Source organism: Podarcis bocagei (assembly GCF_964188305.1).
Source record: "Podarcis bocagei genome assembly, chromosome: 2".
NCBI classification, from domain to species: domain Eukaryota; kingdom Metazoa; phylum Chordata; class Lepidosauria; order Squamata; family Lacertidae; genus Podarcis; species Podarcis bocagei.
The window spans coordinates 89,878,473-89,905,909 of record NC_138126.1 but is presented as its reverse complement, the minus strand read 5'-3'; the positions used below and the strand labels follow the sequence as shown (position 1 = coordinate 89,905,909).

Genomic DNA, 27,437 nt, shown 5'->3' with positions numbered 1-27,437 from the left:
CCTGCTTTTACATGCTCTCTGTTCCCTGTGTTTGTTCCACATGCCAACACGATTCCTCAGGCCCAGGAAGAGGTATGCTGTCTCTAGCAGGATTTTAGCTGCTTCGTTCCCTTGGGAGAAGCATGATGCTTTCTCACTGTCCTGTCAACACAACAGGGGCACAAGAGAAAGTGTTTGCACAAGCCTCTTGTTAAGCAATGTATAAGCCTCTTTCGTTGCAAATTGCCTCACAGACCCAACAGAAACAAAACAATCCTTTGGTTAGCTCCACTGAGTGGACGTTGAAGGAAGGGAAGGATTGAAATACAGCAGATTTTTGAGTTGGTGGTGCCCAGGCTATCACTTTACTATAATATTAGAAGACCAAACCAAATATTAACTAGCATTAACCAGTCCTCCGCAGAATGGACGTTGAAGGTGGGGGGAACGTTTTTGTGGCTGTGCATGATATTGGCCTGGCAATATCTTGGTACACAGGTAGTAGCGCTTTGGGTTTCAATATAGGCAAGTGAACTGGTAGAACTTAACAGCTCTGGGCTACATAAATACCTAGACCTTTAAAAACAAACAAACAAACAAGGATCCTCTGGGACAAAGCAGTAATGAAGAATATCAAACACAAAGGGCCCCAAGAGGTGTCAGGCCCAGTCCTACTGTAGGCTGAGCCTAGTCCATGCCAGGGAATCGTTGGCCCGCGTCCTCAGATCCAGAGAGAGAGTAAAAGTAAACACCAGGAAAGATCCTTCTTTGGAGGAAAGCAGTTTTATTCTCTGTGCACAGGAGACAGCCAGCAGAATAAATTCTGGAAAAACTGACTGCCCAGAAAATACCCCTCTGCAGATTTTCTTATACCTTGAGTGGGCTCTCTCCCTCCTCCCCACGCCCTCCCGAAGAAGTTTTCAACTTATTTTTAGCATGTCTATAGCCTTCTAAAACAGCCCTCCCTATTGTTCTTTCTAAGCGTCCTGCATCCCCCCGTCTCCTCCCGTCTGTGTCTTTTTTTATCTTGCATTCCTAAGGCGAGGCTATTTCTAGCTTACAGTCTCTGTCTTATCTTGCATTCCTTGAGGGGCCCTTAGCTCAGAAATTAACTTACAGAGAATATGAAGATCCTTCTTAGGTATATATGAAGATCCTTCTTAGGTATATATGAAGATCCTTCTTAGGTATAAAATATAGAAAGCAACCCTTCCCTCTCCCTTCACTCCCTCCTCTTCTTATGAACAACCTAATACTTAGGTTCGTTCTGGGGTAGGGGTCTATAATCTCTCATGAAAGCAAGCACGTGAGGTCCCATCATGCGAGACATCATCTTCTCCATCATATTTTGCATACATTGCATCAAGCAGGGCATACAGAAGCAGAAAAGCAATAGAAGCATAATTGGACCTATCACCATAGTAAATATTCTCCCCATCCATCCACCTGGGAAGATGCCGTCCAACCAAGACATATCCCAGCCCTCCCAGGTTTGTACAGGGACATGTGCTACCTTTTCAATTCTTGCTGCCAGATCACGGATAGCCTCGCCATGGTCTGAAATGTTGAAGCAACATGCTCCATTTCAGCCATTTGTAACCACCTATTGTAGGAGTTATGGGCACCCCACTTAGTCATCAAATGGGAAATGTCGGCAAGGGAGGTCGGGGAACTTTTTCTTGCCTGCGTCAATACACATGTGGGCTCTTCAACTAAAAAGAAAAGGAGAATCATCAAAGGTATAGATGGATTACGTCTCTTCCCACAAATACGATACCGTTCATGCCAACAGAAATACGAGAGCATCCATATGACAAGGGCGGTATATATCACTCCTACCCACCAAACCCAATATCTCCATGGTTCCTCCCACCAACATTCAGGGGGTGTGCTCATCGTTGAAGAGCCCACTGATATTTGTGCCCGACTACCTGTTGAGCCTCAAGGATGAGAGCCCACCAGTGAGCTGATGCTCCCACTATGTGGGTCAATTTTCCTATTAACCCTGTCGGGTGGATTGAACTCACGTGCTACCTCCCTAGTGACCAGAGGTGGCAATTCTTACTGGCACTTGTTTAGCAATTTCAATGCACACCTGGTTAAGGCTCCCACCCCTGCAATACTTGCATCAAGACAGGTTCCGTCCCATCTATCACCTGGATTAAGAATAGGACCTGGTCTATCAAATGAGGTTGGTACAGTGCTCTACCTCCCAGATAACAGTTGACTACCCTCCCACAACAACAAGAGTGGTCCAGAACTCGATAGATTTCGATCGTCTCTGCAACTTCCCGTATGAGCACTATCCACGCGTGCTGGACAGTGGTGTGGGAGAGGAGCCACAACGGGGCAGTGGGGTGTCTCAATACGGCAATCTCATCAAACCCCAGTTTCCAATAGCCAAAGAGCACGCCATCTCTTACCACCGGCAAGACGAACCAGTCGTAGCAGAGGCCATCAGGCCAATAAGGGCGGTATGGCTCAGTGGGGTCAGGGCTGTGGGACATAGAGCAGATAACAGAAAAAAAAGAAAAGAGAAAGTCCTTATGGAAATATTAAATGTCCTGGTGGACTTCCTGGATTAGTCCCGGCACGGATTTTCACGTTGGGGACGCTGCCCGCGGGCGCCCCTCCCATCCAATTCTTCAGCTGTGCGTTGAGATATCAGCTTCCGGTGTGATATCAGCAGAGCGGTCGTCTGCCAGGCATCTGGAGATAATCAGCTGAAGGGAGTTCTCTGGATCTGGTGTAACTGTCCAGTTTGAAATGGTTTTCTTTACTGAGTAGGGTGGACCCACAAATAGCACAGTGTATGGTCCCCTCCAGCAAGGCTGTAGGGGGGGGGCTCGCTGCCAGTCTTTCACCCACACTTCGTCACCTGGCTCGAACTGATGCAGCCAACACACAGGGGTTGCGAGCTGCGAGCCTGGGTCCACCTGTCGAGACAAAAGAAAACTCGGAAGAATATCTGGACTTAATTATTCAATTGCATATCCTGACCAGCATGTGGGGACAACATTTTGACATATGGGACCGGTCTCCTAAATATAATTTCAAAGGGTGACAGATGGGTCCGTTTTGACGGGAGACTGCGGACCCTGAGTAACGCCAAGGGCAACATGGTCACCCAATTAGACCCGGTCTCCTGTGTCAGCTTGGACAGCTGATTCTTTGGAGCGCTTTCGCCAGCCCCCGTAGGACTGCATGAACAAATGCTGGTCCATTATCAGATCCTACGGACCTTGGCAATCCATAGCGAGGGATGATTTCCCTAAGCAGGCACCTGGTTACTTCAAATGCCTTTTCAGTCTTTGTGGGCCATGTTTTGACCCATCCGGTGTAGGTGCACACTGCTACCAGCAGGTAGCGGTGCAGTCCACAACGGGGTAATTCAGTAAAGTCCACGACAAAATCTTCCATAGGTGCAGTTCCACTGTGCTGAATCCCTGGGGGAGCCAGTGGTCCGGCTCTGGGATTATTCTTTTGACATAGCAGGCATTTCCTGGAGATCTGGGCTGCCAGTTGGTAAAGGTGGGCTATATAGAAGCATTTTTCCAGCTGCTTGGTTGTAGCATCTGGTCCTATGTGGGTTGAATCATGGTATCTCTGAGTAACCTGCCGAGAAAGGGACTCCGGAATCCATATCCTGTCATCAGGGGTAAGGTACCATCCTTCTTTGGACAATGTCAACTCCTGGGCATCTGCAGTGTCCCTTTCCTGCTTTGTGTAGGCCGGCTTGTCAGTAGTGCTTAAAATCTCTTCTGGGACCAGTGCTCCAATAACCGAGGTGGGGGCCAGTTCTCGGGCTGCTTCCTTGGCTACTCTGTCTGCCAATCGGTTTCCTCTGGCCACTTTCCCTGGTCCAGTTTTGTGTCCATAACAATGGATAACTGCCACTGCCTCGGGTTCCCATACAGCATCCAGAAGGTTCAATAAGGCTTGTGGGTGGGCCACCTGGCTTCCTCTGGAGGTAAGCAAACCTCTTTCTTTCCATAAGGCTCCATGGGCATGTAAAGTCAGGAATGCATATTTAGAATCTGTATAAATGTTTATCTTCTGTCCCTTTGCCAGGCTCAGGGCTCTGGTAAGCGCAGTTAGTTCTGCCAGCTGGGCCGATGTTCCAGGTGGGAGTGACTTTGCTTCGATCACCTGGTCTTCCAGGGCTACCACTGCATAGCCTGCCTTCCGCTGCCCAGCCTCGTTTGCCTTGTCTTTGAGATCAGGCCTGCTGGAATATACTTCGTCCATTACTTCAATGCAGTCATGCGTGGGCTCCTCACCTTCTCCTACCGGTAATAGGGTAGCTGGGTTGAGGGCGGTGGTGACCTGGAACTTCAAACGCGGGTGCAACAATAGCATCTGGCACTTTCTCATTTTTGCTTGGGAGAGGAAATAGGTACCCTTCATGTCAAGCAGTGCTGGGACTGCATGCGGGGTCACACAAACAGTGTTGCAATGCCTTTTTCAAATCCTTGAAGGCATGCTGTTGCTCTTTCCTAAGCGGCCTCGCCCTCCTCTTCTTCTCCTAACGGTGGACCTACCGTCTTCAGGGCCATCAACTTCTCTGCCTGGTACTTCTCCTTTTTCTTCTGGGTCTCTTTTTCCCTCTAATTATAAATGGTCTGGGCTAATTCCAGCATCCATTCAAGGGTGTGGCCCTTAAAAAAAGAAACCTTCATTTTTTTTTGGTGGATATCGGGCGCCGCTTGGGCTACAAAGGCAGTTTTTTATGATAGGGGCATTGGCAGCCTCATGTGCTCGGGCTTCAGAACTCTAAGCCATGTTGCAAATTTCAGTTCATTTGCCAGTGTCTGTAGAAAGAACAATGCACTCCTTGCTTCTGGCAAAGTTTCAAGTTCCTCAAAGTATCAATTCCTATGCTATGCTGCGGCTCCTTTTTCAGAGTAAAATTGCACCTTAAAAAGAAAAAAAACTTGACAAAGTTCACAGAAAGCATTCACTTGCTTTTAAGAAAGTCACTTCTTCAGGTTAGTACTTTTGGGCAGGGGGGTGGGTAACTCTTGGCCTTCTGGGTTTATGTGGCTGAAGTGTAAATCCAGAAAGTGTGAGGTTCAGGGTAGCTGGCTGAATGCAGCAGTGTCCTTCTTGGAATAGCTGCCAAGAGATAACGCTCTGAAGCTGCCTCCAAGCGCCTGGCACAAGGAGAAAGAAAAGAAAAAAAAAAAAGCTGATGTCCTGTTACTTGCATGAATGAGCACTTGCTTCTGCAACAGTCTTTGAGCAAATCATTTTCAGAAACCTCATTCTGTGTGCCGAGCAACCATTGTTGGACCAGGGCCAGGCAGCTTCTGGGAACCTGCGTTTGTTGGGCCTGGTTTATCCTAGTAAGTTTTTTTTTTCGTCTCTCAGGACTGGAGAGGTGGGGTTCAGGCCATGGGGTATCCCTGCACAGATCCCTGTTCTTGCCCTCTGCCTTGATTTTTCTGGAGTTCAGAGCTGGGCTTGTGGCTGTAGCGCTGAGGCTCATGGCTGGGTACATAGGCATCGGAACTTTGGTTACTGTTCCCACCCTGTGGGGAGTGGGGTGTGTCGGGCGTGGGGCCTTTGGGCATTCCATTTTCCAGTGACCCTCTTGCCTGCAGATGGCGCACTGGCTTTTTCCCTAGGCGTTCTCTGCCCCTCCCGTGGACACCCTCGCTCACTCTGAGATTGCATTTTTGGCTTTCTGGCTGTTTGAAGACAAACCCCTAATTATTTTGGCTAGGTCCTCTTCGAAAGAAGGATTCTGATTTAAGGTGCTTGGAGGTCTGTGGTCCTGGGCATCGGATGACTCCAGGGGGTCATACACTCGGTGGAGTGGGGCCATCAAAGTGGAGTTTTAGCTGCCTCAATTGCAACTATTAGTATTGTCCGCTGCCCTGAGGGCATTTATCTTGCAGATTTCCTCAATGGTCAGTATTGTAATCCCAGGGTTCTTTGATCCCTCGGGTTTAATTGTCCCCCCCTTTTTTTTTTTAACAGTTCTGTCCTATGCGGCTCTCAAAGCCTTCCCTTCTGTTTCTTTCTGCCAGTTCACATCCTTGCATTGTGCTGCTTCTAGAACTCAAGAAGCCACATGGTTCTACATACTGAAACACTCTTTTGGACTGCTTGTCCACTTCACCTTCTGAATTCTTCATTCTCTATACCACCTTCTTCTTCACTTTCCTCTTCTCTTTCTTTTCTCCCTCAGTCTCTTTTCTTGGGGGTTGGGTAGGGGAAACCTCATTTAGCCCTGGTGCAGTTGCTGCATAGGGTGGAGGGGGGCTAATTATTCCTTCCTCCTTTTCTTCTGGGACTTCTCTTCTGGGACTGGCAAAACTGCTGGCTTTTTAACTTGTACTTGCTGCCATACTGGGCACAGTTTGGCATGGCACAGGTAATCACAGTTCTACTTTTCTTGAGCCATGGGAGACGGTTAGGAACTCCACATAAGTGTTGGAGTCTATTTTTTTCATCAGGTTTTTAAAATCCCCAATCTTCTCCCTTCATGGCATCTTTTCAATTTGTTCAGGAAAGCATTGCAGGGGGGTCATGGGAGTTGTTTTACTGCTTTTTCTCCATGACCCTGGAACACTTGGACACTTGGGATACTGGGACACTCCCTCCTCCTAACGTTATTTTTTCACTCAGTCACAGGCCAGACGTTGCTTTCAACGTCTCACACACTCAAAACATTCACTGGAGTGTCCCCACACGCACATTCAGAAAAACCCATGCACCTCCCCCAACCCCTTTTTTCCCCCAAAAAACCAAAATCACAACCGGCAGTGCTTCACAACTTCGACCGGGGCCCAAGAGCACCTTTTTTACTGCTTCTTCTGGGCACAAAACCAACAACCAACCATAACCGGCAGCGCTTAGACTTCGACCGGGGCCCTAGCAGCACCCTTTGCTGCTTTTTCTGGGCACAAAACCAACAACCAACCATAACCGGCAGCGCTTAGACTTCGACCGGGGCCCTAGCAGCACCCTTTGCTGCTTTTTCTGGGCACAAAACCAACAACCAACCATAACCGGCAGCGCTTAGACTTCGACCGGGGCCCTAGCAGCACCCTTTGCTGCTTTTTCTTTTTACCAAAAAACAAAAAACAAAAAAAAAAAAACAAAAAAACAAAAAAACCTTGTTGGTGGCACACCACTGCCACGCCCTTTTTTTTCCCTTCCTGGCTGCACACTACTGCATAACCAGGTGAGGCTGATCAGGCCTCCCTTTTTTCCCTTGGGCCCCATGCCCACCTGGTGGCACACCACTGCCACGCCCTTTTTTCCCTTCCTGGCTGCACACTACTGCATAACCAGGTGAGGCTGATCAGGCCTCCCTTTTTTTCCCTTGGGCCCCATGCCCAGCCCTTTCCCTTGGGCTTACCGTGTTTCTGCTGCAGAGTCCCTTCCCTGGCCAGTCCTCTTTCCTCCCTCGACCTGGGTCCTTGCTCTGGAGCGGTGTGGCTGGTTCCCCCCACAAATTGGTAGGGTGCGCGCGTGGAGCCTGCAATCACCGATCCGAGCTGTCCACCAGGTTGAGCCTGGCTCTCTCCAGCCCTCTGAGGTGGGGCAGATTCCCGGTCAGGGAACCAAGATGTAGGCTGAGCCTAGTCCATGCCAGGGAATCGTTGGCCCGCGTCCTCAGATCCAGAGAGAGAGTAAAAGTAAACACCAGGAAAGATCCTTCTTTGGAGGAAAGCAGTTTTATTCTCTGTGCACAGGAGACAGCCAGCAGAATAAATTCTGGAAAAACTGACTGCCCAGAAAATACCCCTCTGCAGATTTTCTTATACCTTGAGTGGGCTCTCTCCCTCCTCCCCACGCCCTCCCGAAGAAGTTTTCAACTTATTTTTAGCATGTCTATAGCCTTCTAAAACAGCCCTCCCTATTGTTCTTTCTAAGCGTCCTGCATCCCCCCGTCTCCTCCCGTCTGTGTCTTTTTTTATCTTGCATTCCTAAGGCGAGGCTATTTCTAGCTTACAGTCTCTGTCTTATCTTGCATTCCTTGAGGGGCCCTTAGCTCAGAAATTAACTTACAGAGAATATGAAGATCCTTCTTAGGTATATATGAAGATCCTTCTTAGGTATATATGAAGATCCTTCTTAGGTATAAAATATAGAAAGCAACCCTTCCCTCTCCCTTCACTACCAATAGGAAGAGTGAGGTGGCTGCCTCAGGCAGCTATTTTGGTTGTCATGAAAGGGCAGCAAAATGTGAGGTGTTTGAATGATTATTGTATTTTTACTCCCAGGGAGAAGTGCTTGTGAGCTTTTCTACTTCAGGTGCCAAAATAACTTGGCCAGCCTTGTATACTATGCTCTTTGCCTTAGGGAGGGAAGCCCCATTTGTTAATCTACCTCAGGCAGCAAAGTTTCTTGAGTCTTTTCAGAGAGAAACCAGTTCCACATTGAGGTCCCTGGGATGGCTGGGGAGGGGGGCATTTGAAAAGTGCTGAAGATCAGTATTATTGCTAATCCAATAAAGCAGGGGTCAGCAATGTGGCACATGCAGGTGTACGTGTGTCCAACGGTACCTGCTATGGTGCCCGTGAAAGTCTTAGTAAACATTCCATGAAAAATCCACAGTGTATGAGAAACTGTTTTCCTACTCAGCTCCTGTTTGCACTGGCTCCGTTTCTCCTACATTTAACATGCCCTCTTCAGCATGCCCACATTTGACGGGATGCCAGGACTGAATACCCACCCATGCATCAGTTCTGAACCAAGAGGTGAAAAGAGCTTCTCTCTGTGAGTGAACATGGCTGGTGTAGGTGCCTTCCCCCACTGATGTCTGCACTTAGGGTTGCCATATTTCAAGAAGTGAAAATCTGGGCACAAAAGTTGAGCTTTTCTTTGCAAAATCTTGAGGGGGGGATTTAGTTTGTAAGCTATTTTTTTAGGAGATTCACCAAAATCTACACTTCCAACATGGGCTGCCATACATCTGGATTCACCCACACATTTTAAAAGCAATTCTGCCCTGTTTCTGATGGCCAAATCCCAGCTGTGTCTGATGTATGGCAGCCCTACATTCACTAGTTAGTGTTCCTGTTCCTGCCTCTTTTTCTGTTCTTTTATAAGTGGCAGCCATTTTGTGTTATGTCATGGCAGCCATTCCAAAAGTACCCACTGGCCCCAAACAGTTGGCAAACCCTGTACTAGAAGGAAGCATTAGGTCTTCTCTGCTAGCAAACAATGAAATTGTGCAATAGAGAGCTTGTTTTATCTGCATGTAGTGAAAAGAGGGTTAGGTTAATATTATTTTATTCATGTTGTGAGAAGCAGAACAGGCAAAACTGAGTGCTCCCAATCTATAACCCACCTCTTTCCCCTGATTCTCCTTCACATTACTGAACAAAAACACACAAAATATTTTATTGGCATGACAAGATTATCCCTGAATAGGCGCCAAAATATAAAGGGTATAAAGGAATGAGCTGCTCTGGTTTCTTTCAAATCTCGACCTACTGCTGTTGGAATACAACAATATGAGGTTTCAAGTTACATCAAACCCTTCATTTTTCAGGTGTCACAGTAAATAATTACACTGTGCTTCAGCTATGTAACCATACACGTTTAATCATCCGTGCATCCACACATTTAGCAAAAAATCACTGCAGTCTATGTACAAAACCACAGTGCTTGATTACTAGGGAAGATACAAAATATATGCAAATATTTCCACACATAAGTACATCCTTAGAGCAAACAGTTCGGAAAAAGTTAAACATCGGGTGCTTGCCATTGTTTTAATGATTCATGAAGCTAAGAATCTCTTGTTAATCCACTGTTGTTTAAATCTGGTCCTGAATTTCAGTTCTTAGGACTTGTGTTGAATATAACTGCAAATGTTTGCATATACTGATACCTTTAGCTGAAACACGCAAAATATATTGCAGCATCTTACCCTCTCTCTCACTTTCTAGTCTGTACCCCGTAAGGAAATTGGCAGGTTGTTCCTAATCTTGTAGAAACAGGGGCAGGGAGTCAACTCTAAACTGCTGAAGGGATCCATGGGTGAGGAGTGCAGAACTCTCCCCCCCACTTGCCACTTTCCTCCTGTCAGCACTGGATGTCAACTGAGGATAAAAGTGCTCTGTGTGTATGTGTGTGCACACGCTAAGGTTGCCATATTCCTAAAAAGGGGGTGGGGATTCCCAAAGTTGTTGAACTTTTTTTTGCAAAATCTCAAAAAAACTCTTCTGCCCTGATACTGTTTACGAGGGCTGAATACCAGCTATGTCTGGGAAATTCCAGATATATGGCAACCCTAGTTTGTGCAAATTTTGAATCTATAAACTGTGGGCTGACTGCTACTAACAATGGACTCGTCTTACTATAAACATGCAAATTTGTTATAATTAGTTTGTCTTATTACTATAGAACTGGGAATATAGGGACAAAATTTGTGTGTGTGTGCTCAAGTTTCCCAAACTTCTGAGTTTATTTAAAGTCGTAATTGACCCCAACCCAAATTCTTAGGAATGTAAATGAAATAAAGTCAAGAAACAGGAATATATAATCTACATTTATTAATTAGCAACCACCATTCCTAGGAACTATAACATGTAAAAAACAAGGAAGAGAACCAAGAGAAAATAATAATGATACCATATGCATCTGTACATGTCCATGCCTTATATTTCTAAGGTTCCTAGTACCTAGTTGTTGGTGTGTGTTTTTGCACTATATCTTGTAAATTTATTTTCCACCCAAGGCCTGCTTTGATTCCTAGGCCTTTATTCACTCCCTGCACAGTCCCATCAATCCCAATGGGTCAGTATTGACCACTTTGGAAACTAGCTGGTTTCTGCATGCATGGTCACCCCTGGAGGATTGCAGCATCAAGTGGTGACTTGCATAATACCACAGCTAGAACTTTATTTTCACCTTATATCACACTTTGCCTTTCAGCAGAGTAGCTTCATACAAGCAGCTGTGTTAGCTAAGCTTGAGTAATTAAGTTAAATACGTGTAAGCAGTGCTTATGGATGTGCTGGTACTCCATACCAGTGAGTGCTCTCTCTCTCTCTCTGGATATATGCCTCTGGACGTCGTAAGAAAGGCATGGTAATAGAAGTCACCTGTGGTTAGCAGGAATTTCTTCAAGGGTACCTAGCCGGTAGTAAAGGAGGGCACCCTACAATCCATGAATGGAATTAAACTGGACTAGCATTTGGATCTTAATTCAACACTGGTAATGGAACAGCATCTTCCACAGCATCTGATGGGCTGGCTTAGGGGGTGGCACACACCGATCTACCTCCCCACATCTCACTGCTGCTGCCTGCCTCTCAGCATCTGCTGCCTGACCTCACTCTGCCTAACAATAGGGCCAGTCTTGCAACCTAGTGGGGAAGTTCTGTAAACTGGGTCTGTGTTTTGTTCTTACCTCTTGGAATACCTGTAGGCCAAGAATTTGTGGGGGTTGGTGGGGGTTGTAAATAATCTCTTACATGGCAAGTCTTTAGCACAAGCAGTTTTGAGAGAAATGGTTAAACATCAGGAATGTAAAGATGTAATGATTCATGAAGCAAAGTATCACTGCCTGCCCGCCCCAATGCATTTGCTTTGCACTTTGATTCTTTAGTGATAGAGGTCTGGCCTGGAACCCAATACCATATTATGGTGTTTGGTTTGTGTCTGAGGCAGTTTATTATTAATAATATAAACAAACCAATTCTGGCTGCAACCTTAGTTGCTAAGCGGAGGAGTGTTTTGTCTGGAGATGAATAAAAGGCAAAGGGAAAAAACAAGAGGGTGAAGGCCAAGAGGAGAGTGGGCCTTAAGGAGTGCTTAGCTAGTGTACTTAGCTGGAGGCCAAGGCCTCAGAAAAAGGAACCATTCTCAAACTAGTGTTCGGGACCAGGCAAATGGTGCTCTCTTTGGGTCATGAAGAAATGGTACTCAGTAGCACTAGACTGGAGGCAGCAACTCCTCACTGCTCCCCCCTTCCCCAAGAGATAGGCCAGGAGTAGGGAATTTGCCACCCCCCCAACCCGATGTTGCCAGATTATAAAACCCATCACCTCCGACCATTGGCCATGCTGACAGGGGCTGATGGAAGTTGGAATCCAATGGCACCAAGAAGGCCACTGGTTCCCCACTCCTGCAGTGAGAAGCTCCATAGGCACTCCTATGAGGGACAATTCCTTGTTAGAAGAAAGCACTGGAGTATTATGCTGCTTTTGTATTAAATCTGTAAGTTTAGAATGAAGGCAAGCGCTTGTCCAACTAGACATGACTAGTCTTTCATTTTGTTTCTATTTTGCTGGTAAAACTAATTATTTTTAATAGTTACAGATTGTGAAATACAGTGACAATGCAAAAAATACAAAAATGTGCGGCATTTATAAACACCTATACCATTGCAAAGGATTTATATGGTTTGAAGTCTGTGTCATATTTCATCTTCTTAAAATGGATGTAAAGAGAAAAAGCTCCCAAATAAAATGGCACCTTTTTCTATCTTGCTTTAAGGCAGGAATGAACGGGATCCTGTTCGCAGGGTGAATTCAAAAATCCCTCACCCACATGGGCCAGCTTTGACAGATGGTCAGGACCACCCACTTGTTAATCACCAGAGATCAGGTTAGTGACACCTGTCGAAGTTCAAAGGAGGTAACTGTAACTGCTGAGCAGCTAACTGCAGGTTACAACAACCTCCTTTGAAGATGCACTTTCAGCATTAGTCAGCTGACTGGAGGCATTCGTCTTTAAGAGGCTTGCTGTAACTGATCCTGGCTACAGAGAACCCCTTGGAAGCATCTGCAGAAGGGGAAATGCTTCATTTTTCATGGGATGCTGTACTTTGAATCCAAACTGCTTCATCTGGAGAGGAAAAATGCTCTATTTAAATTTTTTTTTAATTCAAATTCAGAATGAGGCACTTTTTGTTTTTACAGTAACTTTTTATTGCTTCTTCATCCCAGAATCCTAGAAGTAACCTAATACCTACAAGCACCTAGAAGACTAAATTCAGTCTACAATCTCCATCTATAGACTAGGACTTGTGCTACGAGTAGAGAAAGTGGGAGACATGTCCTTTTGCCTTATCCTGTTTCCCTTCCTCAATGGCCATAGGGAATCCCTGTGCCTCTAGAAGGAAGGCAGGAGTCATTGAGAGAAAGGGCTTGCCCAATTTCTGTCACTCTGAGTTCCAGGAAAGCCTTTAACAACTCCTGGGAAGCTCGCCATTGCTCTCCTGCTGCTAGGGGGAAGGAGGCCAGAGAGCTGCACTCCCCAAAACGCTGTCATGTTCTTGATGGAGAACTGTTGATGGAGAGACTTCATTGCCAAAGTACAAAAATAACACATCATCATCATGAAACCTTTTATTGGCATCACATACAACATCCAAACAAATCAATACAGAATTACCACTTCCCCAGTGGCAAAAAACATTTGCTAAAAGAAAGGAGGCAGAGCAGTCTATCGTCACAAAAAATAACACAACCACAAGTATATTAAACCACAAGTGTAATACAACTTCTTAAATTGTATGTTATTTATGTATTTTCTTTATGTATGTATTTATTTTTAAATATTTGTACATGGAATTTTTTATTGATCTATAAGTCACTTTAAGATTTTTTTGTATGGCTCAGGCTGCAATATATGTGGAATTAGAGGCAGGGCTGAGGGGCACTGGAAGAGCTGGCAAATTTTATCCTTGTTCTGCTTCCTCTTCAGAGAGCAGAGGAGTGGGTGCTGGGAACACACCCTAGAGGCCTTCCACAGTCAACCACAATCCCATTATTAAAGCACTCAGCAGCTATGGAGCCATTAACGCTAATGGTGCCACAAAGGACTGGGTTCTGGTGGTAAAGTGGGGGTGGGAAGAGTTGGAGTCAATTCTCAACTGAACAGGAGAGATAGTTGCATATGCTGAGCAGTTCAAGCAGCCAAAAGTTCCTTCACCAGAGAGTAGTTGAGTTTCCCTTCCCGCAATGACCTTTGGCAAGGTAGATATGTATCAGCATTGCTGAGCTAGGAGTGCGTTTCTAATGTGCTGCTGCATGGAAGCTCATCTTCCTCCATTGTGATTCTTAGGCAAGAATCCCATGCTACCTGGAGCCTGTGGCTCTATAACAAGGACTGTCTGTCTGGGCAAGAGAGGGTGCTGCCACTATGCCATCTGTTCCATTGCTCCACTAATCAATTCCCCCACCCCCTCTCTTCCCAGTAATAACGACATTCATACCCCACTGTTTCTCCAAGGAGCTCAAGGTGGGATGCGTAGTTCTCACCCCTGTCCGTTTTATCCTTGCAAAAACCTGTGAGGTAGGTTAGGCTGAGAGACAATGGCTGTGTACACCTTACGGGCTTAAAACTCAGCTAGGTCATTCTTTAGCTCAATTCAGATCGAAGCTAGATTGAGGGAAATGCATCAAAGTATTTACTAAGTAATTTCGGGATAGATATGGATTATGGCTAATGTGTACCATGCTTCCTGGTGGGGGGCACACTGGATGCAGAGTAAACAGTGGTGTGTACCAGTGGCGTAGCGTGGGGGGTGCAGGGGGGCCCGGCTGCACCGGGCGCAACATCTGGGGGTTAGGGTTAGGGGGTGCAAATCCACGGGTTAGGGGGTGCAAATCCACGGGTTAGGGGGCGCAAATTGCTTGCCTTGCCCCGGGTGCTGACAACCCACGCTGCGCCACTGGTGTGTACACAGCCTATGGGTGGCCCAAGATCACTTAGCAAACTTCATGGCTAAGTAATTGGACCACAACACCACACCAGGGTGACAGAGGACCAGTGAGGATATGGGCAAAGATTAAAAGACAGGTGCATGGGCGTAGCCAGGATTTTTGTTGGGGAGGGGCAGGACTTTTGTGGGGGGGCAGAACCAATGTGATTGGTCAGTTAGTTAAGTATTTCTATTGTTTTATGGCCATGGACAGGTGGTGGGAAAGGGCAGGAGGTCCATTAGCTGTATTCTTTTTCTGTCTTCAAAAAAAGGTTCTGCTTCCGAGTTGGCACACCTTTCATGTAATACTAATAATGTTTATTGTATATAAAGTCCTTCAATAAGCTAGGTCCTGCCCAGTATGAAAGAAATGGGCTCTGCCTGCTATCAAGCTTATTATCTACATGTCAACACCTTGAGGACAGGTGAAAGAACAGAAAAGGAATGGCGGGGGAAAGGAAAGGAGAGGCAGAGACTGAAGGACAAAGGCTCAAGGGAAGAGGTGCATTTTCATATGTAGTGTAAACAAGGACAAGAAAGGAAAATTGCAGATGTGAGAGAGGCAGTGAGTGTCAGAGAAAAGGGGCAGCCAGAGAGAAAGAACAAGAAGAGTGTGACATAGAGGAAGCAAACTGGGGCAGAGGTGATGGAGAGAGTAAATAGACAGAAAGAGAAGAAGATGTAGATAAAGGGAAGGACAAAGAGATTTGTAAACAAAAACTATAGTAGCTTAAACTAGGCCCCACAAGGAAACAAATGCTTTGATGCGAGAAGTGCATCAAAGAAGAAATGTAGGCAAAGGAAGATATAGCACAAACATATACAGTGATATAAATTCACGTGTTGTTTTAATCCTTACAGCAACCCTGTAGGATAAGTCATGAGACTGAGAGAGATTTTCCAAAGGCTATGCCGTGACTTAATGGCAGAGGTGAGATTTGAATCAGGGTGTCACTCTACTTAGATTTTTTATTACAAGTTTTTATTTCATTTATGGCTGCAAGGTCCCCAACCCTGCACAAAGCTAGAACTGACAAAACTCAATTATTTATTTAAAACTGTGATCAGCAGCATAGCTATCTCTACCCACGCCCAAGCAGGAAGGCTATCCCGCATTAGTTACACCCTCCACCAGGAGTGTGGCTTGGAGCTAGCTGGAGCATTGTGTTCCATCTATAATGTGGTTTGAACATACGTGTTTCATGGCTTGTTTTGTTTGTGCTGAATGCTCCTAAGTAGAGGAAGGCAGCAAGGAGCCATCTTGTCCTGACCACCCTGACAATGTGTTCCCATTGCCTTTCTCCTCTGGATTCCAACTGAATCTCCTGCCCGTCCCTAAAACCTTGTCACCAACTTTGCTTTGAGCTTGGAAGGGAGGCCCACAAGGTGGATTTTGTTCTAAGAGCATGACTGTAAGAACATAAAAATTGCCCTGCTGGATCAGGCCAAAGGCCCCTCTAGTCCAACATCCCCTTTCCCACAGCAGACAGCCAGATGCCTCTGGGAAGCCCCTAATTTGGATGGAAGTGCCCATCACCCTCTCCTGCTGTTGCTTCCCAGAAGCTGGAATCCGGAGACATGCAACCTCTGATACTGGAGGAGGGAGTACAGAGCCGTAGCAACTAGTAGCCATTAATAACTTTACTCTTCGTGAATTTGTCTAGTAGCTACGCTGTGCAGATGGGAGGAAATGTTTTCTCTTCCGTTCCCTGTCGTATCTCTTCACCCTCCCTAACAGTCCTGCTGCTTTTCTGGGATATGAAATTCTGGGATATGTAAACACTTGAAGCTGCACTTCAAAGAAAGGTCATGGCGTTTCAGCCAGTAGATGAGAGAGCCATATGCCAACACCAACGCCGTCTTGGAGAATGCCAGGTTAGCGGTCGCCAAGTTCCTCCGGTGAGCACTGAGCATTGCCAGAGCAGGAAACTTGTTCTAGGCCCTTCCTGTCCTGCTCATGCTCATGTTTTTATTTACCCTAACCTTGCCTCCTTATCAGATCTCTCTCCCTGCTCTCGCAATCCTCTTAACTACTCAATAGGAACAAGACAAAACAGAAAACACTGGGGTATCGTGGCTGCTAGAGACTTCCTCTCCTGCTCCACATGCAACTCATAGTTGGGCAGCTAGCCAGGCGATGTCACATGGAAAAAGAAGGTCCCCATCACCACCTGCCTTTCTTCCTTACGAGGGTGTGGCATCTGCCTATTGTCTTGCTGTACCACTTCCCACTGGTGGGCAAAGAGCTGGGTAGAGTCTATTCCTGGCTGTGATATTCAGCTAATTCCTGTCTGCATCTCAATTCCTACAAGGAACTCTGGATGTTAAATCTGTTGTTTTTGCTGGGTGGCGCAGATTAACTGTGACCCTGCCACACACAATATGCTGGATGGAACGAAGAGATTCCCTCTGCCCATTCTAATGCACTTACATGATCTCACAGCCTGAGTCCAGCTTTCTGTGCACAAGCTGAAATGAGATAACAGGCTCTTCTGTGATTCTTGCTTTCTTGGAGGTCCTAGTAGTACCCCGCCCCCCTCAGAAAGCAAAGGCTAAACTTGTTGGTGTGTGCTTTTATAACCCACTCACCCTTTTTCAACCCTCTTCCCATACAGCATGTTAGAGGCTGCTGAGCCATTGGGTAACCTTCTCAGAAGTGCTGCGTGGAACACAACGTCCCCTTTCAACACTCTGAGGGTTTCATAATTTCTTGGTGAAGAAAAAGTGGCAATGAAGCCTCAGCAGGGGCCCTCTCAGGTGGCAGGCTCCATGGGGGCAGCAGATCCTGATGTGGATAGTCATTATTCTTTTGTTCCTGGTGTAGATCTTCACTCACCCCTTCTTCCCTGGTGGGGAGGAGCACCCTTTGGTGGCTTGCCTCAGGTGCCAAATTGTCTTGGGCCAGCTGTGGGCCCTCTTATGGCTTCTGTGCATGAACTAGATTCCCTACATAGAAGTCAGACCTTGCAGGAATCCAGCATCTAGTTCGCTCAGGGACAAACACATATATGTCTGTGAATGTTTGCTGCGTGTAAGATGTATATCACAGGAGACATCCATAACTTCTCTTTAGAAAACATCATTTTGTGTAATGCAGCCCCTAGGCTCCAAACAATGTGACACTTTGCTAGGTCAAGGCAAGATAGTGCTTCAGCCACTGCTGTCTTCAGGTGCCAGGACAGGGTTCCCAGGCAGGTAGCTTTGTTCTGTCATTGCCCACACAACCACCTTCCATCTGAATCTAAGGAAGTGCTCTGACTGCCTGATTTGAAGCTGGCCATCGTAGAGTCACTATGGGTGTTGCTGTGCTTTGGCTGATGGCCTACAAGGCTAATTGATTGGAAGAGTCAGCTATGGAAGAGTCGGAGAGGAGGGGAAGGGGTGTTGAGTTTCTTCACAATGGTCCCATCTTGGGGCCCTTCCATACTGGTGGTGCTTTTTGTGAGCATATTCAGCAGCATGTCACCACTATAGTAATAGTGGTGGATTTATACTGGACTGCCAACACATCAATTCTGCTTTATTAGTTCTGAGATGCTTCCTCAGTGTTACCACATTATTGCCATCTGGGAGGACAAGCAGCACAAACCCCGTCTCACTCACCTCAAAAAGTTGCAGAATTTCAGCAGAAAGTTACGGTACAGGCACCCATTAGAAATGAAGCCGTATGTCTGCCTTGAAACTTTCATAGGTGCAAGTGGTATTGAAATTGCAACCACATCTAACCGGCCCAATAACATCATGACCACAAATCAGGATGACTGTCCCAGGTGTGTGTGGTCGGCACCAGGGTAAACATGGCAGAAAGTTTTTGGTACCCCACCCCACAGGTGCTGGAAGGGTGATGTGTGCATGTAAGAATACTTAAGAGGAATCATGACTCCCTGTTCTATTCACAAAGAGTCCCTCCTCTCTTCCGAACTTTTCCATGCACGTTGAGAGTCTCATACTGCATCAGCAACAGAGGATTTGTGAGTTTCTTATGATCGTGAACTTGTGTCTAGAGCTACAAAATATAACTTTTTTTTTCATGCAGGAGAGTTTTGCTGCGGCGGCTCGTGCGGAACAAATCCTTCTTTGGAAGGCGACCGAGGAGGAGGAGGAGCAGCAGAAGTAGTTCATAGCGTCCCCTAGTGGCAGAAGAGAGCGATGCCCGTCCTATAAACTCGCACAGGAGCGGGGAAGGGCGAGGCAAAAGCGAGGCGAATGAAGTGTACTTCGGACTGAAGTCAGGGCAGCATCGGCGCCGGGCTCTTCCTTGTCGCCGGACGCAAACGAAGGTGAGACTCGGACGCGTCGGAAGCGCGCAGCCCTGAAGAAGGTGAGTCTCCTGCGCAGCTCCAAGCTCTTAATCCCTCCAGCTTCGACGGGACGGGAAGAGGGAGCTGGAGAGGGAAGGGAGCAGCACGAGTCGGGGCAAGGGGAAGGTGTGCAGGCTGAAGACCATCAGGGGCTGCTGGGGAGAAATCTGGGACTGCACGTGTCCCCTCCCGACTTGAGATAAGCGAATCTCGGGAGGACTCCGATGTGTTGAGAAGGGGCTCTCTTAAGGGGTAGCACTCCCAACATCTCTAAACACAGATTTGCTGCGCTATGCAACCACTCTGGTGCACTGACAGCCAGAACGGCTGCAGACAGCACCAGGGTGTGTGGGGGTATTATTTCTTCTGTGTGTAAATTTAGACGTAAGGAGTAGGGAGTAACAAGAATATGGGAGTAACAAGCAGTAGCTGGCAAATTATTTGAGGTAAGAAAAATAGCGTGATCGTGAATAAGGATCTTGCACCAGAGGCAAATACAGCTTGGCTCGCCTACATAAAGTAACTGAGCGCCTGTTATTTCCCGGTAAACACAGCTTAAACTGCTCTGTTATAGTCACACTTAGGATGGGTTTTTCACCCCTGTTTGGCATGCTTGCTGATGGGGGCTTGGAGTGGGGATCCTAACCCTTGTAGACAGTTGTGAATGCTGGTAGTTAGTATTCAATAATTAATTGATTTCGGAGCAAAAGGGTGTGGTGGTGGTCTTACTCTCCTGCGTCTGACAATAGCGCCTTGGGAGGCAGCTGGCTCTGAAGAGGGCCTGTCTAAATGTGGAAGAGGTCTTCATCCACCATGGAAGGGATGAAAATGAATGGACTATTGGATTCTCTTCTGTGTTCCAAAGCGGAGTGTTTGCATTAGATAAAGGGTACCAGGATCCTGGTACCACATATTGACTACTGTACACGATCATAGATGATTATTTATATGAGTCTTAGTTGATTGATTAAATTTGCATAAGTTGCATACAGCTAAAAGCAATATTTCTGAAGCAAGATGCATCCTCAGTTTTCAGATAATGTGCACACTTTGGATGACAGTCATCAATTTAGAAGGGGCACTCCTTTCTCTACCAGCCTTCTGAAAGAAAAGGTTGAATGCCTCTTTTACAGAGACACTTATCAACTTATATTAGATATCGGGGGATGGAGTCAAACTCAGTCATGTTCAGAATCGACCTATTGAAAACAGTGGAACTTTTTAGTTGTGGCTAATATGAGTACCCTTGATTCCAAGGGGTCTGCTCTAAGCATGACTAAATATGGACCCATCAACATCCACTATTTGATTAATCCAGGACAGCTTTTTAGTCAATGAAATAGTCTTCTAACGGATTAACCAATTAATCAAACTTTACAGCCCTAATATTTTATGCCCCACATTAATTAACTATTTCTAATGTAGTAAATAAATAGAACTCATTTTCCCCCTGATAGTGATTGTGCCCCTCAAATGTTTATTGAAAGAATTAATATATTACCTCCCTTTTACTAACATTACCCTCCTGTTAATACTACTGGGCAGTTAAAGGATGTTAAGGGAGGGGTAAGCAAAACAATTGCTCATTAAGTGTACCTCTCTGGATGCTGTTTCTCATTCACAGAGACAAATGGGAGCTATAGTATATTAGAAGTTATGACTCACTCAATCATCTGGTTCTGAATATAGCCCTAGGTTAGTTGAGCCAGACAATAGGAATAAAACAAAAATAAAGCAGAGTGATTCAGTTATGCTACATATGATTACTACAGAGAGCTCTTGATTTAAACACACACACACCCCTCTGCTGTAAGTGGCAATGATGGCTATAGCTTAATAATAAAACTTGCTTCTGGTACTAGTATGTTATTTTATACCGCTACGCCCCATCCATCATAAGAAAAGCATGTTTCTCTTTCAGACTGTATGCAAATGTTAGGTACATGTGTTGAACTATTAGTAAATATCTAAAATCCACAGCTGCACAATACTTTTATTAGAACCAACTAAAGTATCGCAAAAAGTGAGCAAGCTTCCTAGTTCCCAGTAATTTTTTCTCAGGCTAGATGTAAATGGTGAGAGGGGAGTCAAAGAGAAAGCTCTTCTGTTGAAGACTTGAAGTCTGCAGTTGATGTGCAGTCCTACACATACTTACTTATGAGTATGTTCAACTCAATGCTGTGCTAGGTGATAAACTCATTTTCAGTTACATACACACACAGAGACACACCCCATTTTAAGACTGTTATATAACATCAGAAGAGCCCTGCTGTATCAGGCCAATCTGGCCCACCTTATTCATCATCCTGTTCTCACAATGACCAATCAGATGCCTGTGAGAAATCAGCAGACAGCATCTGAGCACAAAACACTCTCCCCTCCTGTGGTTTCCAGCAACTAGTATTCAGATGCATAATGCCTCTGACCGTCCTCTGTATCCATGGTACATGAAGGCAGAGCATGTCCTCCATTGTGGCTAGTAGCCATTTATAGACTTATCCCCCATTAAATAGTTTAATGCTCCAAGTTGGTGACCATCACTGCCTCCTGCAGGAATCAGCACTTTCTTTTACCTGTCCTGAATCTTCCAATGTTCAGCTTTATTGAATGTCCACGAGTTCTTCTGTTATGAGACAAGGATAAATTATGCATCCGTGCCATGCATACTGTAATGTTATAAAATGTCTATCATGTCACCTCTTACTTGCTTTCCCCCTAAACTAAGAAATCGCAAATACCACAACCTTTCCTCATAGGGGAGTTTGATTACTCTGGTTGCCTTTCTGTGAACCTTTTCCAACTCTACAATATCCTTTTTGAGGTGAAGTGATCAGAACTATACACAGCATTCCAAATGCTGCCGCTCCATAGATTTGTATAACGATGTTATGATGTTAGCAGTTTTATTTTCCTTTTCTATTGATCCCTGACATTTTCCCTTTACTTTCCTATTGATTCCTAACATGGAATATGCCATTTTCACTGCTGCTACACACTGGGTTGACATCTTAATTGAGCTATATACTTATGAGACCAAGGTGTCATTCATGGACAGTCACTAATGCTGCAAACCCCATGAACGTATACAAGAAATGAAGTTTTTTTTTGTCCCACCATTCATACTTTATGCTTGTTTCCACTGAATTGCATCTGCTATTTTACCACCCATTCACTGCATTTGTATAGGTCTTTTGGGAGGTCTTCATGATCTCTTTTTGTTTTTAATTACTCTGGACAATTTAATATAATCAGCCACCTCACTGTTCACCCCTACCTCTAGATCGTTCATGACCAGGTTAAAAATCACAGGTCCTTGGGGGACTCCACTTTCTACATCCCTCCAGTGGAAGAACTGTCTGTTTATTCCTACTCTCTGCTTTATGCTACTTAACTAATTCCTGTTCAAGAAGTGGAACTCTCTTCTGATGCCATGACTGCTAAACTTACTCAGGAGTCTTTCATGATAGCTTTTTGAAAGTCCAAACACACTATGTCATCCAGATCACCTTTATTTATATGCTTGCTGAAACTCTCAAAGAATTCTAATAGGTTTATGAGATAGGACTTGCCTTTGCAGAAGCCATGCTGGCTCTGCTTCAACAAAGGCTTGTTCTTCTATGTGCTTTAATAATACTTTCTACCAGTTTTCCCAGGGCGGACATTAAATTAACTGGCCTGCAGTCCCCAGGTTTCCACCCCGGATTCCTTATTACAAATTACAGGCTTTTCTGTTTTGTTTTCAGAAAGTTTGAGATCTGATGACCGTTGAGAGAGTAGATGCCAGTTCCCAGGAACAGACCCAACTTGTCCACATCATGTTTTGCTTTTTTGTTTAATTTTGTGATGACGTACAATCCAAAAACTTGATAAAGAATGTGTTGCAGGCTTTGTGTTTGTTATATTAAGCTAAACATGTTTACATGTAAAATGATAATATAACAAACTAACCAGCATTCCATTTATATTTCTTAGCTGGCAAAAATGTGGTGGGAGAAACAGTAACTTTAAATGACAATTCAAAAAATGTTAGTTAAAATGAGACACAGTATTATAATTCTCCCAATTAGTATTCCCCAATTTTCTCTCATGTGTGGGTCTCCATTCTGTACAATCCCTGATCCAAAACTGCTAGGGGAAGGGCCAGCCTAGTGTATTTCTTTACAAAAAGGCCAAGAGTGCTCTAGTTCCTCAGCAGTGTAGGAGCAGCACCTTGACTTTCAGTTGCTAAAGTCTTTCAAGGTCTCTCCCTCCCTCCCCCAGGCTCCTTCCTTATCACCACCATCACCATTTAATTAAAGTATCTAAAATGCACATAGTTCTGTCCAGCATTTCCTTGCAAATTTGAGGACATGAAACACAAGGAATGGGAAGGTGGAAAGTCAGGGAAAATCCATCAGATTATATGGCAAGACGAAAGAGGATTTAAGGAGTATCAGTTTGATAGTCAGAAAAGTAATTACTGAGGGGACAGGATAAAAACCGGCTTTTCTTGCTTTGGATTCTGCAGGAGCTGGGAAGGAGCAGCAATTCTCATCTGCTGGATTTGTAGCTCCCAACGGAAGATTCTGGTGGGCAGGAAGTGCACTTTCAACCTCCTCAGGCATGCTTCTTCCCTCTGCTCCAGAGCAGAAACCAGGGCAAAGGATAATTTTTTAGGGAAATGTGCTGGGTTCCCTAAACAAATGTTTTTAGAGAGACTTCTTACCTTTTAAGGACCTCCTCAGGTTAGTTTCTGATACCTCTTTTCCCCTTGCAGATGCCTGCACCCGGAGGTAGCCATTGACATGATGTCCGGCATCCAGTCTCCCAATGCTTCACAGGCATCACCTGTGAACCACTCCTCATGCTGCACAGAGCCCACAAAGATCCAGAGCTCTGCAAGGGCATCTTCACCTGCCGCCCCCATTTTCTCTATGACTTTGGGTGCTGTCTCCAATGTGGTGGCTTTGGCTATCCTGGTGCAGTCTTACACCCGCTTCCGGCGCCGCTCCAAGGCCACCTTTCTGCTGTATGCTAGCAGCCTGGTTATCACCGACCTTGCAGGCCACGTCATTCCAGGCTCCTTCGTGCTGCGCCTTTATGCCACACAGAGCAATTGGGAAAAGATGGACCCTTCCAAATCCCTCTGCCAGTTCTTTGGAGCCTCAATGGTATTCTTCGGACTGTGCCCGCTCTTCCTGGGCTGCATCATGGCAGTGGAGCGCTGTGTGGGCATCACTCGTCCTTTGTTGCATGCTTCCTTGGTGACGCCGGGCCGGACTAAACTTTCCTTGCTGGGACTGTGGGGCACTGCCCTCGCCATTGCCCTGCTGCCTCTCTGCAGCTTCGGGAGCTATGTCGTCCAGGCCCCAGGCACCTGGTGCTTCATTAAGGTGCGAGAGGCAGAAGCTTGGCCTGACGTGGGCTTTGCCCTGCTCTTCTCCACACTGGGCTTGGCCTCGCTGGTGGCCTCCCTCTTCTGCAACACCTTCAGTGGACTCAACCTGGTGCGGGCTCGGCTCCGCAGTCAGCGCAAGTGTGGGCACCGGCGGGCCAAAGCCCATGACATTGAGATGGTTGTGCAGCTGGTGGGGATCATGGTGGTTTCCTGCATCTGCTGGAGCCCCTTACTGGTGAGTGGGGTGGGGTGGGGTGGGAGGGGAGATTAGTGGAAATCATAGTCCTGCTTTTGCATCCGACTTGTCGTTGTGAGAACAGGATCCTGGTCTAGGTGGACCATTGGGACCATCTTAAATGCTGGAATGTCTAAGAGGCAGTGGGGAGGGAGGAGTAGCAGCAATAGAATGAAAGTAGGACTTTCGTGTGCTGGTGAGCATCAGTGAAGTCTCCAGCATGGGTGGATAGAATCTTGCAGGGGGTGTGCAGCGCCTTGATGAGGAATGGGATTCAGTTCGCCCAAACTGCACGGCAGTGGCGTGTTGGACAGGGGACTTTTCCATCCCTATTTGAAGATAGCAGAGATTGAGCTTGGAACCTTTCACATCTAAAGCTATGGCCCTTCACCAAAGTTCTAATGGCACTGAAGTAATGTGACTCTGATCCACAGAGGTGCCTTCCTGGGGAAAATTATAACTGGAAGATTTCTGGAGGTCAATACCACCAGGAGGCCAAAGCATCAGCTAATCAAACTATTATGGTGCATGGGCCTCCATGAAGCAGATTTGGTAGGTCCTTTCTTCTCTTAAAGTCCAGGCAGCAAACTAAGCAGCTGTCCCCTTAATGAGGCTATGGAGACTGGGAAGCTCTTATCAGGGAACAAATGTAGGCAGGTTGAGTGAGGATGGTGCAATGACTATACTGACAATTTGGTGTGTGCATAGTTCCTATTTCTCTGTTTCCAATTTTCATTAGGATCGCTGAGAGAGTAAGATAAAAGGCCGCATCAGAATTACTGTCCTCTTAACTGCTATTCTTGCCTCTTTCTGTTCCCAGGTCTTTGTCATCTTGTCAGTGACCAACTCCCATGGAGACCTTAATTATAAGGAACTGCTATTCCTGGGTGTGCGACTAGCCTCCTGGAACCAGATCCTAGACCCCTGGGTATATATCCTGCTTCGGCGTGCTGTGCTACGCAAGCTCCTTGCTCTAGTTATTCGGCGCCCTTATTTCAAGGGAGTCCGCTTTGACCGCTGGGAAGCCAGCTCCTTCCAAAGCTCTGAGCGCAGTATAGGGCTGGCGGGAGCAAGCAGGAGAACCTCTACTCTGAAGACCCCCTAAGGAGCACGTTTTGCACATTCTCTGTTGTTTGCAGAATTATCTCCCCTGGGATTCAGCCAGCATCCAGGGCCCTTGGATGGTAGTGCTGTATGCAAGGAGCGGATATGGCATTCTCAGTTTACCCTCTCGGCCAAAAGAGCAATGGGATTCAAGATTGTGGAGAAGAGCATGCTGCTGGGCCCAGTTCCCTACCCAATTGGGACTTTACGGTGGACAAGGGGCACTGGGTCTTTTTTTGGAGATTTGTGAAGGAATTGTGATCATCTTTTCTTGGTGGGGTATGTGTTTGTGTGTGTGCCCCACAGCAGTGTTTACAAAAGTGTCTTGGGTTCAGTTCCTGGCACCACCCGTTCTGCAGGGCTGAAGAACTGTGGCTCAGATCCAGGAGTTTCCAGTACTCAAGGCTAGATGAACCAATGGTCTGACTCAGTATAAAACAGCTTCATATGTTCTGGTAATTTTGTTGATGACAGGGAGGAAAGCCATGATTAAGTGCGTTCTGAGTGTACCCAACACTTTCTTGGTACAAGCTATGTGGTATGAATGGAAACCTTGACTTGTTATTAGTGTTCTAGTCCAAAGTGGTGAGTTGTCAGTGCTTCAGAGCACAATGGCATCCATGAATGCCCCCCCCATTCCATATTTCAATGATAACCTCTCAGGGGCATAAAGCTTGCTTATGGATTCATTACTAGGCAAGGAGACAACTTCTGCGATGATAAAAATAGAGGGGGAGACCTTTGGCATCCTTTCTTGGATAATTTGGTTTAGGCATTTTATTATCCAGCTGCAGTTGATATACAGCATTATGTTTAATCCACGGTGACCTGGACACTCTGGGCCCACAATGTTCTTTCCACATCCCACTCTAGAGGCTGCTGCAGTTCAGTGCCGTGCAAAGGAACACATACATAAATCGGCACCCTTCCTCAGAGGCAGCAGCATATCTGTCCAAGAAAAAAATAATCACTGCATAATGTCCTTTCCTAAAACAGGAGAGCAGAACTAGGGCACAGGGTAATGATGACTCAGGACAGCATTTAATTTAGATATAAACTTGGTCATTCCAGGGAACCCCTGCATGCAAATGGGGATGCTCAATGGGGTGAGAGGGTTGGAAATGTGATAACCAAAAGCTCTTCCACACAGCTTCCCACCCTCAATGGGAAACAAGGAAGCTCCTCCTGGAACTGAGCACTTATAAGTGAGCTACTTCCATAGACAGGAAAGAGTTGGAGGAGCACCAGGCAGATGGAAGCCTATCTGGCTTACCATGAATTCCAATTAGATGGGAGGCTGCCAAAGGCCCTGCAGTGTAGTCTACTGTACTGGAGAGGTAGGTGGGACTAGCCAACAGACCATAAGTGGGGTGCCTCCAGCTGCTGTTATGCTCTGGACTTAGGATAATGGTCCTCCGGGGACTTTCAGGGGACAGTGGGAAAATCCTGAGAAGCTTGTTCTGCAGGGATCATGCAGGCAGGGGATCTAGGCTACTGCTTGCTGGTGCTCTGGCCTGGGAGAGCTGTTGATTGGCGCTGACCATTCTACAATAAAGTATTTTTGTGGAGCATTCTGTCCTATTGCACTTTATTGTCTTCATGCCACTGACTAAATCCCAGCATTCCTGCTGTCAGCTGGCTCTGTCAGCCCTACTAATCTGGTAGGCAGAGTTCTCAATTTATCTCATAGTGTGTTTACTCTTTTCCCACTCTGTGATTTCTCTGCTCTGCCTGTCCTTGCCTCTTCCTAGAACTACTTGATGA

At 46.1% G+C, this 27,437-nt stretch overlaps 1 protein-coding gene across 6 annotated transcripts; it reads left to right on the top strand.

Annotated features, from left to right (window-relative positions):
- On the top strand, positions 1-27,241 carry PTGER1 (prostaglandin E receptor 1). Of its 6 annotated transcripts, XM_081181067.1 has the most exons (8): positions 1-72; positions 8,578-8,693; positions 12,445-12,555; positions 15,518-15,587; positions 16,395-16,555; positions 18,693-18,977; positions 23,714-24,569; positions 25,390-27,241. In XM_081181067.1, the coding sequence occupies exons 7-8, from the start codon at positions 23,742-23,744 to the stop codon at positions 25,672-25,674; spliced, it is 1,113 nt and encodes a 370-aa protein (XP_081037193.1). In that variant the 5' UTR covers positions 1-72; positions 8,578-8,693; positions 12,445-12,555; positions 15,518-15,587; positions 16,395-16,555; positions 18,693-18,977; positions 23,714-23,741; the 3' UTR covers positions 25,675-27,241. The 6 variants fall into 6 exon arrangements, with proteins under 6 accessions (XP_081037193.1, XP_081037194.1, XP_081037195.1 ...); XM_081181068.1 differs by lacking the exon at positions 16,395-16,555; XM_081181069.1 differs by lacking the exons at positions 15,518-15,587; positions 16,395-16,555.
- The last annotated feature ends 196 nt before the right edge of the window (positions 27,242-27,437 follow it).